This window comes from Pezoporus wallicus, unplaced genomic scaffold, assembly GCF_028554395.1.
Source record: "Pezoporus wallicus isolate ANWC-B61680 ecotype Strahan unplaced genomic scaffold, APGP_CSIRO_Pwel_v1 contig_11311, whole genome shotgun sequence".
Lineage (NCBI taxonomy): Eukaryota > Metazoa > Chordata > Aves > Psittaciformes > Psittacidae > Pezoporus > Pezoporus wallicus.
The window spans coordinates 47,445-63,351 of record NW_026641806.1 but is presented as its reverse complement, the minus strand read 5'-3'; the positions used below and the strand labels follow the sequence as shown (position 1 = coordinate 63,351).

Below are 15,907 nucleotides of genomic sequence, written 5' to 3'. Positions count from 1 at the left end.
TACCCATTGACACACCCATTGACCCAACCATTGACCCACCCATTGACACACCCATAGACCCACCCATTAACCCAACCATTGATCCACCCATTAACCCATCCATTCACCCACCCACTGACTCACCCATTAACCCAACCGTTAACCCACCCATTGACCCGAGCATTGACCCAGCCATAGACCCAATCATTAACGCAACCATAGACCCAACCATTAACCCAATCATCAACCCACCCATTGACCCAACCATTAACCCAACCATTGACCTACCCATTAACCCAACCATAGACCCAGCCATTAACCCAATCATCAACCCACCCATTGACCCACCCATTAACCCACCCATTGACCAAACCATAGACCCAATAATTGACCCAACCATTGACTCAAACATTAACTCCAACCCAGAGGTGGCTGGGCTACGTGCCGCTGGGGTGAGAAGCCTGAGGGGATGGTGAGGAGCAGTTTTGGGGTGGGATCCATCCCCTCCATGGTTCTCCTGGTGGCATTGTGGCCTCTGGATCATGTGGGGACCTCGTGATGGGTGGATGGACGGACGGATGGATGGATGGATGGATGGATGATGGAGGATGGATGGGTGGATGGGTGATGGATGATGGATGCAAAATAGACGGATGGATGATGTATGGATGAATGGATGGATGGATGATGGATGGATGATGGATGGATGGGTGATGGATGATGGATGGATAATGGATGGATGATGGATGGATGGGTGATGGATGATAGATGGATAATAGATGGATGGATGATGGATGGATGGGTGATGGATGATGGATGGATAATGGATGGATGATGGATGGATAATGGATGGATAAATGGATGGATGATGGATGGATGAATGGATAGATGGATGATGGATGGATGATGGATGGATAAGTGGATGGATGATGGATGGATGGGTGGATGGATGGATGATGGATGATGGATGGATGGATGATGGATGGATGATGGGTCGATGGATGGATGATGGATCGATGGATCGATGAATGGATGGAAGGATGGATGGATGGATGGATGGATGGATGGATGGATGGATGGATAGATGGATGGATGATGGATGGATGATGGATCGATGGATGGATGATGGATCGATGGATCGATGAATGGATGGAAGGATGGATGGATGGATGGATGGATGGATGGATGGATGGATGGATGGATGATGCTCAGGAATCCAGGCACTGGGATGCCCAGATGTCCCAAGAACCCAGGAATCCAGGTGCCCAGCGATCCCAGGAATCCAGATGGTGTCCAGACATCCCAAAGACCCAGGAATCCAGATGTCTAAGGACCAAAGGATCCCAAGGACCTAAGCATCTGGACCCCCAGACATCCTGATACCCTGATGTCCTGGTGCCAGGCATTTGGGTATCCCAAGGACCCAGGTTTCCAGAAATCCATGTGACCAGGATCCAGGCATCCCAAGCACCACCCATCCCAGCTCCTCTCCTGGCTCGTTTCCCTGCTCACTGACCCATACCGTTACGTTCCACTGCTTCCCACTGCCTCCGGTCCAAGGGGCTCCCAGGATCTGGTTCAGGAATGTGGCCCTATCAATCACCCCCCACCCTGGATGGTGACAGCAACCAGAGGGGCCGGGGGGGGGGGGGTCCCATCCATCTGGGATCAGAGGGAGAGGATGGTGATGCCCCAGGGAGCCGCTGGACATGCCTGGATGATGGTTTCCAGTGACCCATAGCGGGGTCTGATCCTGACGGAGTCAAACGTTAACCAGGAATGGAGGTGGATTTAAATAGGAGCAGGGAGAAGGGCAGGGGCAGGGACGGGCCATGGGGCAGTAGGGGCCAGCAGACGGCTCCGGGAAGTGGGATCAGGTGCTGGGAGAAGGTCAGGGATAGTGGGAGCAACGGAAAGGTGAGTGGTGGCTGGGAGAGAGGCCAATGGGGATCAATAGATCAAGCAGTGGAGGGAAAGGCTGATCAATGGGAGGTTAAACCTCAGCTGATCAATCAATGGGAGGTTAAACCTCAGCTGATCGATCAATGGAAGGATTAAACCTCAGCTGATCGATCAATGGGAGGTTAAACCTCAGCTGATCGATCAATGGAAGGATTAAACCTCAGCTGATCGATCAATGGAAGGATTAAACTTCAGCTGATCGATCAATGGAAGGATTAAACCTCAGCTGATCGATCAATGGCAGGATTAAACTTCAGCTGATCGATCAATGGAAGGATTAAACCTCATCTGATCGATCAATAGCAGGATTAAACCTCAACTGATCAATCAATAAAGACACTAAAGAGATTGTTCAATCAAGAGACGAAGGGTGATACATGGATCAATAGAGACCAATAGGGCTGGCAATAGATAGAGGAAGGTCACTGATCAATAGATTCTCTTGATCAATACAGAGAGGATGAGAGATGGATCAGCAGATTAAAGGTCAATCAATCAATTGATTAAAGGCCAATAGCCTGCTCAATGAGCGATACATGCTGATCCATTGATCAATAGGCAGATGATAAAGCAATAAATGGATGAATGGATGATTGATCAACGGAAAGGTTATTGATCAGTTTGTCAGTTATAGATACCTGGATGGATCAATAGAGATGCTGGAGAATGATTGATGGGGAAAAATAGAAGAAAGAGTCACTAAGAGGTGATGGAGCAATTGAGGAGTCAATGAGGGGGGTGTGAAACATTGATCCATTGATCCATTCACTGATCCGTTGATTGATCCATTGATCCATTGATTGATCCATTGATTGACCGGGGGGGAAGGATGGAGGAGTAAAGGGAAGGACATGGGGACACAGGGACAGGGATGGAGCCAGACACTAGGAGAGGGCAGAGATGGGAGCCCAGTGCCAGGGGGGTGTGATTGATGGAGAGGGGATGGGAGATGGGATGGGGAGGGGATGGATCGATTGATGATTGATGATAGATGATTGATGATTAATGATTGGTTGGTGATTGGTGATTGATTGATGATCGATTGATGATGAATGATTGGTTGGTGATTGGTTGATGATTGGTTGCTAATGGGAGGAGCAGCAAGGGCCTGAACTGATAGCAAGCAATAGCCAGGGATGGATTGGTCAACAGAAGCTGGGATTGACCAATTGGATTCATTGATAGACCGATAGATGGACAGACACCCCAACAGATCAATAGTGACCGATAGAGTGAGGAATCGATCGATTGATTGACAGATCCACCCCTTGGGCCCTCTTCATCCACCCCTTGGTCCTTCCTCAGATCCATCCCTCACTTCTTCCTCCAACACCACCTCAGCCATTCCTTGCCAACCCCTCGGCCATTCCTTGACCACCCTTTGGCCATCCCTCAGCCATCCTTTCACCATCCCTTGACCATTCCAAGCCCACCCTTTGACCATCAGTTGACCATTCCAAACCCATCCCTTGACCACCCCAAACCCATCCCTTGACCATCCCAAACCCATTCCTTGACCATCCCAAACCCATCCCTTGACCACCCCAAACCCATCCCTTGACCATCCCAAACCCATTCCTTGACCACCCCAAACCCATTCCTTGACCATCCCAAACCCATCCCTTGACCACCCCAAGCCCATCCCTTGACCATCCCAAACCCATTCCTTGACCATACCAAACCCATCCTTTGACCATCCCAAACCCATCCCTTGACCATCCCAAACCCATTCCTTGACCATCCCAAACCCATCCCTTGACCACCCCAAACCCATCCCTTGACCATCCCAAACCCATTCCTTGACCATCCCAAACCCATCCCTTGACCACCCCAAACCCATCCCTTGACCATCCCAAACCCATTCCTTGACCATACCAAACCCATCCCTTGACCATCCCAAACCCATCCCTTGAACCCCCTCCACCTCTCCCCCCCCTACCTCCACCTGACCCGGCCTCCCCCCGTTATCCCAGCGCATCCCACCATGTCCTTCGCCGCGCTGCTGGCCCGCCTGGGCGGGATGGGTCGCTTCCAGGTGAGCTACGTGGCGGCGTTGGCCGTGCCGCTGCTCCTCTTGGCCAGCCACAACCTGCTGCAGAACTTCACCGCCGGCGTCCCCGACCACCACTGCAGCACCGGGGGCCTCCCCGTCCTCGTCTCCATCCCCACCGACGGCCACCGGCAGCCCCAGCGCTGCCGCCGCTACGTGGAGCCCCAATGGCACCTCCTGGAGGCCAACGGCACGGCCAACGGCAGCGCGGCGCCCACCGAGCCCTGTCGCGACGGTTGGACCTATCGCGACGGGGCCTTCGCTCACACCATCGTGACTGAGGTGACGCCCCCATCCCCCCCCACTTCCCCCTCCACCCACTCAAGGGGATGGGGAGGTGGGGAGGAGCCATGGGGCTGGGTGGTGACCCCCGTGTCCTCTCCTGGTGGCAGTGGGACCTGGTGTGTGAGTCCAAGACCTTGAAGCAAGTGGCTCAATCCATTTACATGGCCGGGATCCTCTTGGGCTCCTGCCTCTTTGGGATCCTCTCTGATAAGTAGGTGGCCACCACTGGGCTGTACTGGGAGGAACTGGGAGGAACTGGGATGTGCATTCTCAGGGGTGTCCTCTCCTCCCTTTGGCCCTGGTGTCCCCCTCTGTCCTCCTGTCAATAAGACCCTCATGCCCGTATTCCCAGTGCCCACATTCCCCATCCCAGTGTTCCAAATGCCTCGTGTCACCTTCCCAGTGGTCCCACCAGTCCGCAAACGCCATCCCAGCACCTCCAGTGCCCCATGTCCCCCATCCCAGTGTCCTCATCACCCTATGTCCCCCATCCCAGTGTCCTCATCACCCCATGTCCCCCATCCCCGTATCTCCACCACCCCACAAACTCCATCCAAACATCTCCAGTGCCCCATGTCCCCATGTCAGTATCCCCATCACTGATGTCCCATCCTGGTGTTCCCATCACCTGTGTCCCCATCACCCATGTCTCCATACTTGTGTCCTCATCCCAGTGTCCCCATCACCCCTGTCCACATCCTGGTGTCCCCATCACCCATGTCCCCATACTCGCATCCCCATCCTGGTGTCCCCATCACCCATGTCCCCATCTCGGTGTCCCCATCTCGGTGTCCCCATCACCCATGTCCCCATCTCAGTGTCCCCATCCCGGTGCCCGCATCCCCAGTGTCCCTGTCACCCATGTCCCCATCTCAGTGTCCCTGTCACCCATGTCCCCATCTTGGTGTCCCCATCACCCATGTCCCCATACTCACGTCCCCATCCCAACATCCCCATCACCCATGTCCCCATCTCGGTGTCCCCATCTCGGTGTCCCCATCACCCATGTCTCCATCTCGATGTCCCCATCACCCATGTCCCCATCCTGGTGCCCCCATCCCAGTGTCCCCAACCCGGTGTCCCTGTCACCCATGTCCCCATCCTGGTGTCCCCATCCCGGCACCCCCATCACCCATGTCTCCATCTCAATGTCCCCATCACCCGTGTCCCCATCCTGGTGCCCCCATCCCAGTGTCCCCATCACCCATGTCCCCATCACCCATGTCCCCATCCTGGTGCACCCATCCCAGTGTCCCCATCACCCATTTCCCCATCTCGGTGTCCCCATCACCCATGTCCCCATCCCAGTGTACCCATCACCCATGTCCCCATACTCACGTCCCCATCCCCATGTCCCCATCACCCACGTCCACACCGGTGTCCGGCAGGTTCGGGCGCCGGGCGGTGCTGACCTGGTGCTACCTGCAGCTGGGGGTGACGGGTGCCGGCACCGCGGCTGCCCCGACGCTGCTCCTCTACTGCCTGGGCCGGTTCCTGACGGGCCTGGCCATGGCCGGGGTGTCCCTCAACTCCTCCTCACTCTGTGAGCAGGGACATGGGCTGGGATGGAGCCACCGGGGACGGAGGGGACCCAGCTCCAACCCGACCCCATTGACCCAACCCTACTCCCATTGACCAGGGCCTCAAGCTCCAACCCAACCCCATTGACCCAACCCCATTGACCGAAACCTACCCCCATTGACCCAACCCTATTGACCAGTGGGAGGGTCCCAAGATCCAGCCCAGCCTCCATTGACCCAACCCTACCCCCATTGACTACCGGGAGGGCCTCAAGCTCCAACCCAACCCCATTGACCCACCTCAAGCCCTGTTGACTCAACCCAAACCACATTGACCCTTGGGAGGGCCCCAAGCTCCAACCCAACCCCATTGACCCTTGGGAAGGCTCCAAGCTCCAACCCAACCCCATTGACCCACCTCAAGCTCTATTGACTCAACCCAACCCCATTGACCCTTGGGAGGGCCCCAAGCTCCAACCCAACCCCATTGACCCACCTCAAGCTCTATTGACTCAACCCAACCCCATTGACCCTTGGGAGGGCCCCAAGCTCCAACCCAACCCCATTGACCCCAACCCCACTGACCCTTGGGAGGTCCCCAAGCTCCAACCCAACCCCATTGACCCACCTCAAGCTCTATTGACTCAACCCAACCCTATTGACCCTTGGGAGGGCCCCAAGCTCCAACCCAACCCTATTTACCCAACCCAACCCCACTGACCCTTAGGAGGGTCCCAAGCTCCAACCCAACCCCATTGACCCACCTCAAGCTTTATTGACTCAACCCAAACCCCATTAACCCTTGGGAGGGCCCCGTCTCTCCCACTCTGGTGCTATCCCATGGGATAGAGCCCTCTGCTGCCCGTAGGCATGGAGTGGATCCCGACGGAGGCGCGGGCCGTGGTGGGCACCATCAATGGTTACTGCTACACCTTGGGGCAGTTCCTGCTGGCGGCCGTGGCCTTCGCACTCCCACACTGGCGCTGGCTGCAGCTCGCTGTGTCCCTGCCCTTCGGCCTCTTCTTCCTCTACTCCTGGTATGGAGCTTCCCAGTGTCCCTGTGTCCCGGTGTCCTGTTCTCCTGGTGTCCTGGTGTCCCGTTATCCTGGTGTCCCAGTGTCCCGTTATCCTGGTGTCCCAGTGTCCCGTTATCCTGGTGTCCCAGTGTCCCCGTGTCCCGGTGTCCCGTTATCCTGGTGTCCCAGTGTCCTGTTATCCTGGTATCCCAGTATCCCGTTACCCTGGTGTCCCAGTGTCCCGTTATCCTGGTGTCCTGGTGTCCCGTTATCCTGGTGTCCCAGTGTCCCATATCCTGCTGTCCCGGTGTCCCGTTATCCTGTTATCCTGGTGTCCCATTATCAGTGTCCCGTTATCCTGGTGTCCCAGTGTCCCGTTATCCTGGTGTCCCAGTGTCCCTGTGTCCCAGTGTCCCGTGTCCCAGTATCCCGTGGTGTCCCAGTGTCCCGTTATCCTGTGTCCCGTTATCCTGGTGTCCCAGTGTCCCATTAGTCCCGTGGTGTCCCAGTGTCCCTGTGTCCCAGTCCCGTTATCCTGGTGTCCTGGTGTCCCATCCTGGTGTCCGAGTGTCCCATCCTGGTGTCCCAGTGTCCCTGTGTCCCATCCTGGTGTCCCAGTATCCCGTTATGGTGTCCCAGGGTGTCCCAGTGTCCCTGTGTCCCAGTGTCCCATTATCCTGGTGTCCCGGTGTCCCGTTATCCTGGTGTCCCAGTGTCCCTATGTCCCAGTGTCCCGTTATCCTGGTGCCCCAGTGTCCCGTTATCCTGGTGTCCCAGTGTCCCTGTGTCCTAGTGTCCCGTTATCCTGGTGCCCCAGTGTCCCGTTATCCTGTCCAAGTGTCCCGTTCTCCTGGTGTCCCAGTGTCCCATTATCCTGGTGTCCCAGTATCCCGTTATCCTGGTGTCCTGGTATCCTGTTATCCTGGTGTCCCAGTGTCCCGTCATCCTGGTGTCCCGGTATCCCGTTATCCTGGTGTCCTGGTGTCCCGTTATCCTGGTGTCCCAGTGTCCCAGTGTCTCTGTGTCCCTGTTTCCCATTATCCTGCTGTCCTTGCTTCCCTGTGTCCCATTATCCCAGTGTCCCATGTCCCATTATCCCTGTGTCCTGTTATCCCGTTATTCAATTATCCCAGTGTCCCATGTCCCATTATCCTTGTGTCCGGTTATTCCAATGTCCCATTATGCTGTTATCCAACTGTTATCCCAGTGTCCCATGTCCCATTATCCCTGTGTCCCGTTATCCCACTGTTATCCCACTGTCCCCCGTCACATTATCCCATTATCCCATTGTTATCCCAGTGTCCCACGTCCCATTACCCCTGTGTCCCATTATCCCCATGTGCCTGTATCCCATTATCCCATTGTTATCCCGTTATCCCCATGTCTCTGTATCCCCTTTCCCATTGTTATCCCATTACCCCATTCTCCCTGTAGCCCGTTATCCCATTGTTATCCTGTTATCCCATAGTTATCCCGTTATCCCCATGTCTCTGTATCACATTATCCCATTGTTACCCCGTTATCCCATTGTTATCCTGTTACCCCATTGTTATCCTGTTATCCCCATGTCCCTGTATCCCATTATCCCGTTGTTATCCCGTTACCCCATTGTTACCCCATTGTTACCCCATTGTTACCCCATTGTTGCCCCGCTGTTACCCCATTGTTACCCCGTTGTTATCCCATTGTTACCCCATTACCCCATTGTTACCCCGTTACCCCATTGTTACCCAATTGTCCCAGTGTTACCCCATTGTTGTCCCATTGTTATCCCATTGTTACCCCATTGTTACCCCGTTGTTACCCCATTGTTACCCTGTTGTTATCCCATTGTTACCCCATTGTCCCAGTGTTACCCCATTGTTATCCCATTGTTACCCCGTTGTTACCCCATTGTAAACCCATTGTTACCCCATTGTCACCCCACTGTTACTTCATTGGCACCCCACTGTTACCCCACTGTTACCCCATTGTCCCAGTGTTACCCCATTGTTACCCCATTGTTATCCCATTGTTACCCCGTTGTAACCCCATTGTTACCCCATTGTGACCCCACTGTTACCCCATTTTTACCCCACTGTTACCCCATTGTTAATCCCACTGTTACCCCATTGTTACCCCATTCTCACCCCACTGTTACCCCATTGTTACCCCACTTCTACCCCATTGTTACCCTATTGTTACCCCATTGTTACCCCATTGTCCCAGTGTTACCCCATTGTTACCCCATTGTTACCCCATTGTTACCCCATTGTCCCCCTCCCAGGCTGCTGCCGGAGTCCGCTCGCTGGCAGCTCAGCGTGGGGCGGCCCCACCAGGCCCTGGCCGGGCTGCGCCGCGTCGCCCGCCTCAACGGCCGCAGGCAGGAGGGGGAGCGCCTGGAGCCGGAGGTGAGCTCCCATCTACATCCCTTTAATCCCATCTGGATCCCTTTAATCCCATCTACATCCCTTTAATCCCATCTGGATCCCTTTAATCCCATCTACATCCCTTTAATCCCATCTGGATCCCGTTAATCCCATCTAGATCCCTTTAATCCCATCTGGATCCCGTTAATCCCATCTAGATCCCTTTAATCCCATCTAGATCCCTTTAATCCCATCTACATCCCTTTAATCCCATCTAGATCCCTCTGATCCCACCTGGATCCCTCTGATCCCACCCAGATCCCTCTGATCCCATCTAGATCCCTCTGATCCCACCATGATCCTTCCCATCCCCTCCACATCACCTGGATCCATCCCCTAGGACCACTTACATCCCATCTAGATCTCTTTAATCCCATCTAGATCCCTCTGATCCCATCTGGATCCCTCTGATCCCACCTGGATCCTTTCCATCCCCATCACATCACCTGGATCCATCCCCTAGGGCCACTTACATCCCATCTAGATCTCTTTAATCCCATCTAGATCCCTCTGATCCCACCTGGATCCCTCTGATCCCACCTGGATCCTTTCCATCCCCTCCACATCACCTGGATCCATCCCCTAGGACCACTTACATCCCATCTAGATCTCTTTAATCCCATCTAGATCCCTCTGATCCCATCTGGATCCCTCTGATCCCACCTGGATCCTTTCCATCCCCATCACATCACCTGGATCCATCCCCTAGGACCACTTACATCCCATCTAGATCCCTTTAATCCCATCTAGATCCCTCTGATCCCACCTGGATCCCTCTGATCCCACCTGGATCCTTTCCATCCCCATCACATCCCATCCATCCCCTAGGACTCATCCCATCTAGATCTCTTTAATCCCATCTAGATCCCTCTGATCCCACCTGGATCCCTCTGATCCCACCTGGATCCTTTCCATCCCCATCACATCACCTGGATCCATCCCCTAGGACCACTTACATCCCATCTAGATCCCTTTAATCCCATCTAGATCCCTCTGATCCCACCTGGATCCCTCTGATCCCACCTGGATCCCCTTGATCCCACCATGACCCTTCCCATCCCCTCCACATCACCTGGATCCCCCCCCAGGACCCCTTTGATCCCACCTTGATCCCTCCGATCCCCCCTCCCGCTCCATCCAACCCTCTCCACATCACCTGGATCCCTCCCAAGATCCCCCCCCCCTCCAATATCCCGGTACCCAGCTCCCCATCAACTTCCGAGGCCCAGATCCCTGTGGATCCCTATGGATCCCTATGGATCCCCACAGGCACTGCAGGCTCTGGGGCTCCAGGAGCCGCCGGTGCCGGGGGGAGCCGTGGCCGCGCTGTTCCGGACGCCGGGAATGAGGACGGTGTCGTGCGGAGTCTCCTTTGTCTGGCAAGTTGGGGGGGGGGGGGGGGGGCAAAAAACCACCTCTTTGGGGCAAATTCCATCTTTTTGGGGGCAAAATCCTGCTTCTTGGAGCAAAACTCACATTTTGGGGGCAAATTCCATCTTTCTGGGGGCAAATTCCATTTTGGGGGGTCAAAATCCCACTTTTTGGAGCAAACCTCACGTTTTGGGGGTAAATTCCATCTTTTGGGGGGCAAAATCCATCTTTTCGGGGGCAGAATCCCCTTTCTTGGTGCAAACCTCACGTTTTGGGGGTAAATTCCATCTTTTTGGGGGCAGAATCCCCCCTTCTTGGAGCAAAACTCACATTTTGGGTAAATTCAATCTTTTTGGGGGGCAAAATCCCCATTCTTGGAGCAAACCCCACCTTCTGGGGGGCAAATTCCGTCTTTTTGGGGGCAAAATCCCCCTTCTCGGAGCAAACCCCACCTTTTGGGGGCAAATTACATGTTTTTGGGGGCAAATTCCATCTTTTTGGGGGGCAAAATCCCTCTTCTTGGAGCAAACCCCACCTTTTGGGGGCAAACCCCACGATTCTGGGGACAAACCCCATCTTTTTGGCATCAAACCCAATCTTCCTGGGGCAAAATCCACCTTCGAGGGATGAAATCCCCCTTTCCTGGGGGCAAATCCCACTTTTTTGGGGGGGGGGGGAACCCACCTTTTTGGGGGCAAACCTCCCCTTTTTGGGGCTATAAGCACCTTTTTGGGGTCGAACGCCACCTTTTTGAGGCCAAACCCAATGGTTTTGGTGGTCTTTTGTCCCACCCGGTGAGTTTCATGGTTAGGGTGGTTGGACACTGCCATGGAGAAGCTGCCGCATCCAGGTGCATCCAGGTACATCCATGCGCATCCACGTGCATCCATGTGCATCCATGCGCATCATGCGCATCCATGTGCATCCACGTGCATCCATGTGCATCCATGCACATCCACGTGCATCATGTGCATCCATGCACATCCACGTGCATCCACGTTCATCATGTGCATCCATGCACATCCATGTGCATCATGTGCATTCATGCACATCCATGTGCATCCACGTTCATCATGTGCATCCATGCACATCCATGTGCATCCATGTGCATCCATGCACATCCAGGTGCATCATGTGCATCCATGCACATCCACGTGCATCCACGTTCATCATGTGCATCCATGCACATCCATGTGCATCATGTGCATCCATGCACATCCATGTGCATCATGTGCATCCATGCACATCCACGTGCATCATGTGCATCCATGCACATCCACGTGCATCCACGTTCATCATGTGCATCCATGCACATCCACGTTCATCATGTGCATCCATGCATATCCATGTGTATCCACGTGCATCATGTGCATCCATGCACATCCACATGCATCCATGTGCATCCATGCACATCCACGTGCATCCATGCACATCCATGCATATCCACGCGCATCCACATGCATCATGTGCATCCATGCACATCCACATGCATCATGTGCATCCATGCACATCCTCGCGCATCCACGCGCATCCATGTGCATCCATGCAGTGCCCAAGGCCAGGTTGGATGTGTCTTGGAGCAGCCTGGTCTAATGGAACCCATCCCTGCCCATGGCAGGGCTCGGAGCTGGATGAGCTTTAAGGTTGCTCCCAACCCATCCCATTCCATGACGCTTCGGCCCATTGGGTTTGGGGCAGGTTCTCCACCAGCTTTGCCTATTATGGGCTGGCCATGGACCTGCAGGGCTTCGGGGTGGATGTGTACCTGAGCCAGCTGCTCTTCGGTGCCGTGGACATCCCGGCCAAGCTGGTGTCGGCCTTGGTCATCGGCGGCCTCGGGCGAAGGGTGGCCCAAGGAGGCTCCTTGGCGTTGGCTGGGGTCTGCATCCTGGCCAACAGCGCCGTGCCCGGCGGTGAGTGGGGAGGGAGGGAGGGAGGGATGGGGGCAATGGGATGGAGAGCAATGGGATGGAGGATGATGGGATGGGGGCAATGGGATGGGGGCACTGGGGCAGGGACAATGGGGTGGAGAACGATGGGATGGAGGATGATGGGATGGAGAGCAATGGGATGGAGGACAATGGGATGGGGGCAATGGGATGGAGGATGATGGGATGGGGGCAATGGGATGGGGGCAATGGGGCAGGGACAATGGGGTGGAGAACGATGGGATGGAGGATGATGGGATGGAGAGCAATGGGATGGAGGACAATGGGATGGGGACAATGGGATGGGAACAATGGGATGGAGAGCAATGGGATGGAGGACAATGGGATGGGGACAATGGGATGGGGACAATGGGATGAAGAGCAATGGGATGGAGAGCAATGGGGTGGGGACAACGGGATGGAGGATGATGGGATGGGGGCAATGGGGTGGGGACAATGGGATGAGAACAACGGGATGGAGAGCAATGGGATGGAGGACAATGGGATGGAGAGCAATGGGATGGAGTGCAATGGGGTGGGGACAACGGGATGGAGGATGATGGGATGGGGGCAATGGGGTGGGGACAATGGGATGAGAACAATGGGATGGAGGACGATGGGATGGAGAGCAATGGGATGGGGACAGTGGGATGGAGAGCAATGGGGTGGGGACAATGGGATGGAGAGCAATGGGATGGAGAGCAAGGGGATGGAGAGCAATGGGATGGGGGCAATGGGATGGAGAGCAATGGGGTGGGGACAATGGGATGGGGACAATGGGATGGATGATGATGGTATGGGGGCAATGGGATGGAGGATGATGGGATGGGGGCAATGGGATGGAGGATAATGGGATGGGGTTAGAAGGGCAGAGAGAGAAGCTGGAGGACCAGAGGCTGCCGAGATGGAGGTGGGATGATGGGATGCAGGGATAGAGGGTGATGTGTGGATGCTGGCGCTGCAGGGGAGGTGAAGGAAGGATGGGGGGTGCTGGGGGCAGCAGAGGCAGGACCAGGGTGAACTCCCCATGGTGGAGGCTGAGACCTTCCCCCCCGTGCAGAGCTGCGGGTGCTGAGAATGGCCTTGGCTGTGCTGGGGAAGGGCTCCTTGGCCGCGTCCTTCAACTGCGCCTACATCTACACCGGAGAGCTCTTCCCCACCGTCATCAGGTGGGTGCGGACACCTGCAGGGCTGGGGGCACCGTAGACCGACCGCCAGTGGTCAGGCAGCAGCCATCATCTGTCATGCATCCATCTATCATTCATCATCCATCCATCCATCATCTGTCATCCATCCATCCATTATCCATCATCCATCCATCCATCCATCCATCCATCCATCCATCCATCCAACATCCATCCATCCATCCATTCAACATCCATCCATTATCCATCATCTGTCATCCATCCATCCAACATCCACCCATTATCTGTCATCCATCCATCCGTCATCCATCATCCCATCCACCCATCATCTGTCATCCATCCATCCATCCATCCATCCATCCATCCATCCATCCATCATCCATCCATTATCCATCATCCATCCTTCATCCATCATCCCTTATCCATCATCCATCCATCCATCCATCCATCCATCCATCCATCCATCCATCCATCACCCCTTATTCATCATCTATCCATCCATCCATCCATCCATCCATCCATCCATCCATCCATCCATCATCCATCATCTGTCCATCCATCCTTCATCCATCATCCCTTATCCATCATCCATCCATCCATCCATCCATCCATCCATCCATCCATCCATCCATCCATCCATCATCATCTATCCATCCATCCATCCATCCATCCATCCATCCATCCATCCATCCATCCATCATCCATCATCATCCATCCTTCATCCATCATCAATCCATCCATCCATCATACATCCATCATCCATCATCCATCCATCCATTCATCCATCCATCCATCCATCCATCCATCCATCCATCCATCCATCCATCCATCCATCATCATCCATCATCCATCCATCCATCCATCCATCCATCCATCCATCCATCCATCCATCCATTCATCCATCCATCCATTATCCATCATCCATCCTTCATCCATCATCCCTTATCCATCATCCATCCATCCATCCATCCATCATCCATCCATTATCCATCATCCATCCTTCATCCATCCATCATCCCTTATCCATCATCCATCCATCCATCCATCCATCCATCCATCCATCCATCCATCCATCCATCCACCCAACCACCTCTCCATCCATCCATCCACCTCTTCATCCACCCATCCACCTCTCCATCGATCACTCAACTGCTCCATCCAACCACTTCTTCATCCAACCCCCAATCCTTCCATCCATCCAACCCCAATCAACCCCTCCATCCCTCCCTCCTCCATCACTGACCCCCATCCTCCATCCCCCTGTCTCCTGGTGGCACAGGCAGACTGGGCTGGGCCTGGGGGGCACCATGGCTCGTGTCGGGGGCATGGTGGCCCCTCTCGTGCGCATGGCGGCTGACGTGAGCCCGCTCCTGCCCCTGCTCATCTATGGGGCTGCCCCCATCGTGTCGGCCGTGGCCACTCACTTCCTACCCGAGACCCGGAGCCTGCCCCTACCAGAGACCGTGGCGGATGTGGAGATGCGGTGAGGAACCACTGGGGCCTGGTCACCACCATGGGGCTGTGAGGAGGGAACCCCCCCAAGATGGGGGCAAAGAGGTTGGGGAGTGGGGGGGGATGAGACCCCATTGACCCACTTAAGCCCCATTGACGCAACCCAAACCCCACTGAGCCTTGGGAGGACCCCAAGCTCCAACCCATCCATTACCCATCCATCCCTAAAGGTTTGGGGTTGGGAAGGACAAAGGGTTTAGGATGGGAAGGGACAAAGGTGTTGGGGTGAGGAAGGGTGGGAGGTCTCAGGGTTGGAAGGGATGAAGGTTTTGGGTTCAAACCCTGAAGGTTTGGGGGCTTTCTCTCCCTCTGGTACCCCAGAGCCGGACACCTCAAGGACAAGGAGGTCACCATCCCCCTGAGCAGCCCCAGCACCAAGGACAGCGCCTGAAGGGGACCAGGATGGGCCCTGGCACCCGGACCCCGGGTGCATCATCCCGCACCCGACGCTATTTATTCATCCCAATGCTGGGGTTTGACACCAAATGAGGCCAAAGCCCCCCCCCCCCCCCCCTTTTGGCCTTTGCCCTAATTCGGGTGATTTTGCTGCACAATAAAAGCCATGGAAGGGATTGAGCTTGCTCAGAATGGGGCTGACGGAGGGGGAAGGAAACCCCAAACTGGGTGGGTTGCACCCCAAAAACACAGCAGGGGAAGGGGGGGGCACAACCTCAGTATGAGCCCTCAGAGAAGCTGCACCCCAGCACCTAAATTGGACTTAATTCACCCCA

At 55.0% G+C, this 15,907-nt stretch overlaps 1 protein-coding gene across 1 annotated transcript; it reads left to right on the top strand.

Annotated features, from left to right (window-relative positions):
* The first annotated feature begins 1,794 nt into the window (after positions 1 to 1,794).
* On the top strand, positions 1,795 to 15,656 carry LOC130607883 (solute carrier family 22 member 6-like). The gene is made up of 11 exons (XM_057425376.1): positions 1,795 to 1,896; positions 3,915 to 4,273; positions 4,384 to 4,487; positions 5,665 to 5,819; positions 6,665 to 6,833; positions 9,079 to 9,202; positions 10,490 to 10,599; positions 12,290 to 12,504; positions 13,580 to 13,688; positions 14,944 to 15,147; positions 15,498 to 15,656. Exons 2-11 carry the CDS (start codon positions 3,926 to 3,928, stop codon positions 15,565 to 15,567), a joined length of 1,608 nt encoding a protein of 535 aa, XP_057281359.1. The 5' UTR covers positions 1,795 to 1,896; positions 3,915 to 3,925; the 3' UTR covers positions 15,568 to 15,656.
* The last annotated feature ends 251 nt before the right edge of the window (positions 15,657 to 15,907 follow it).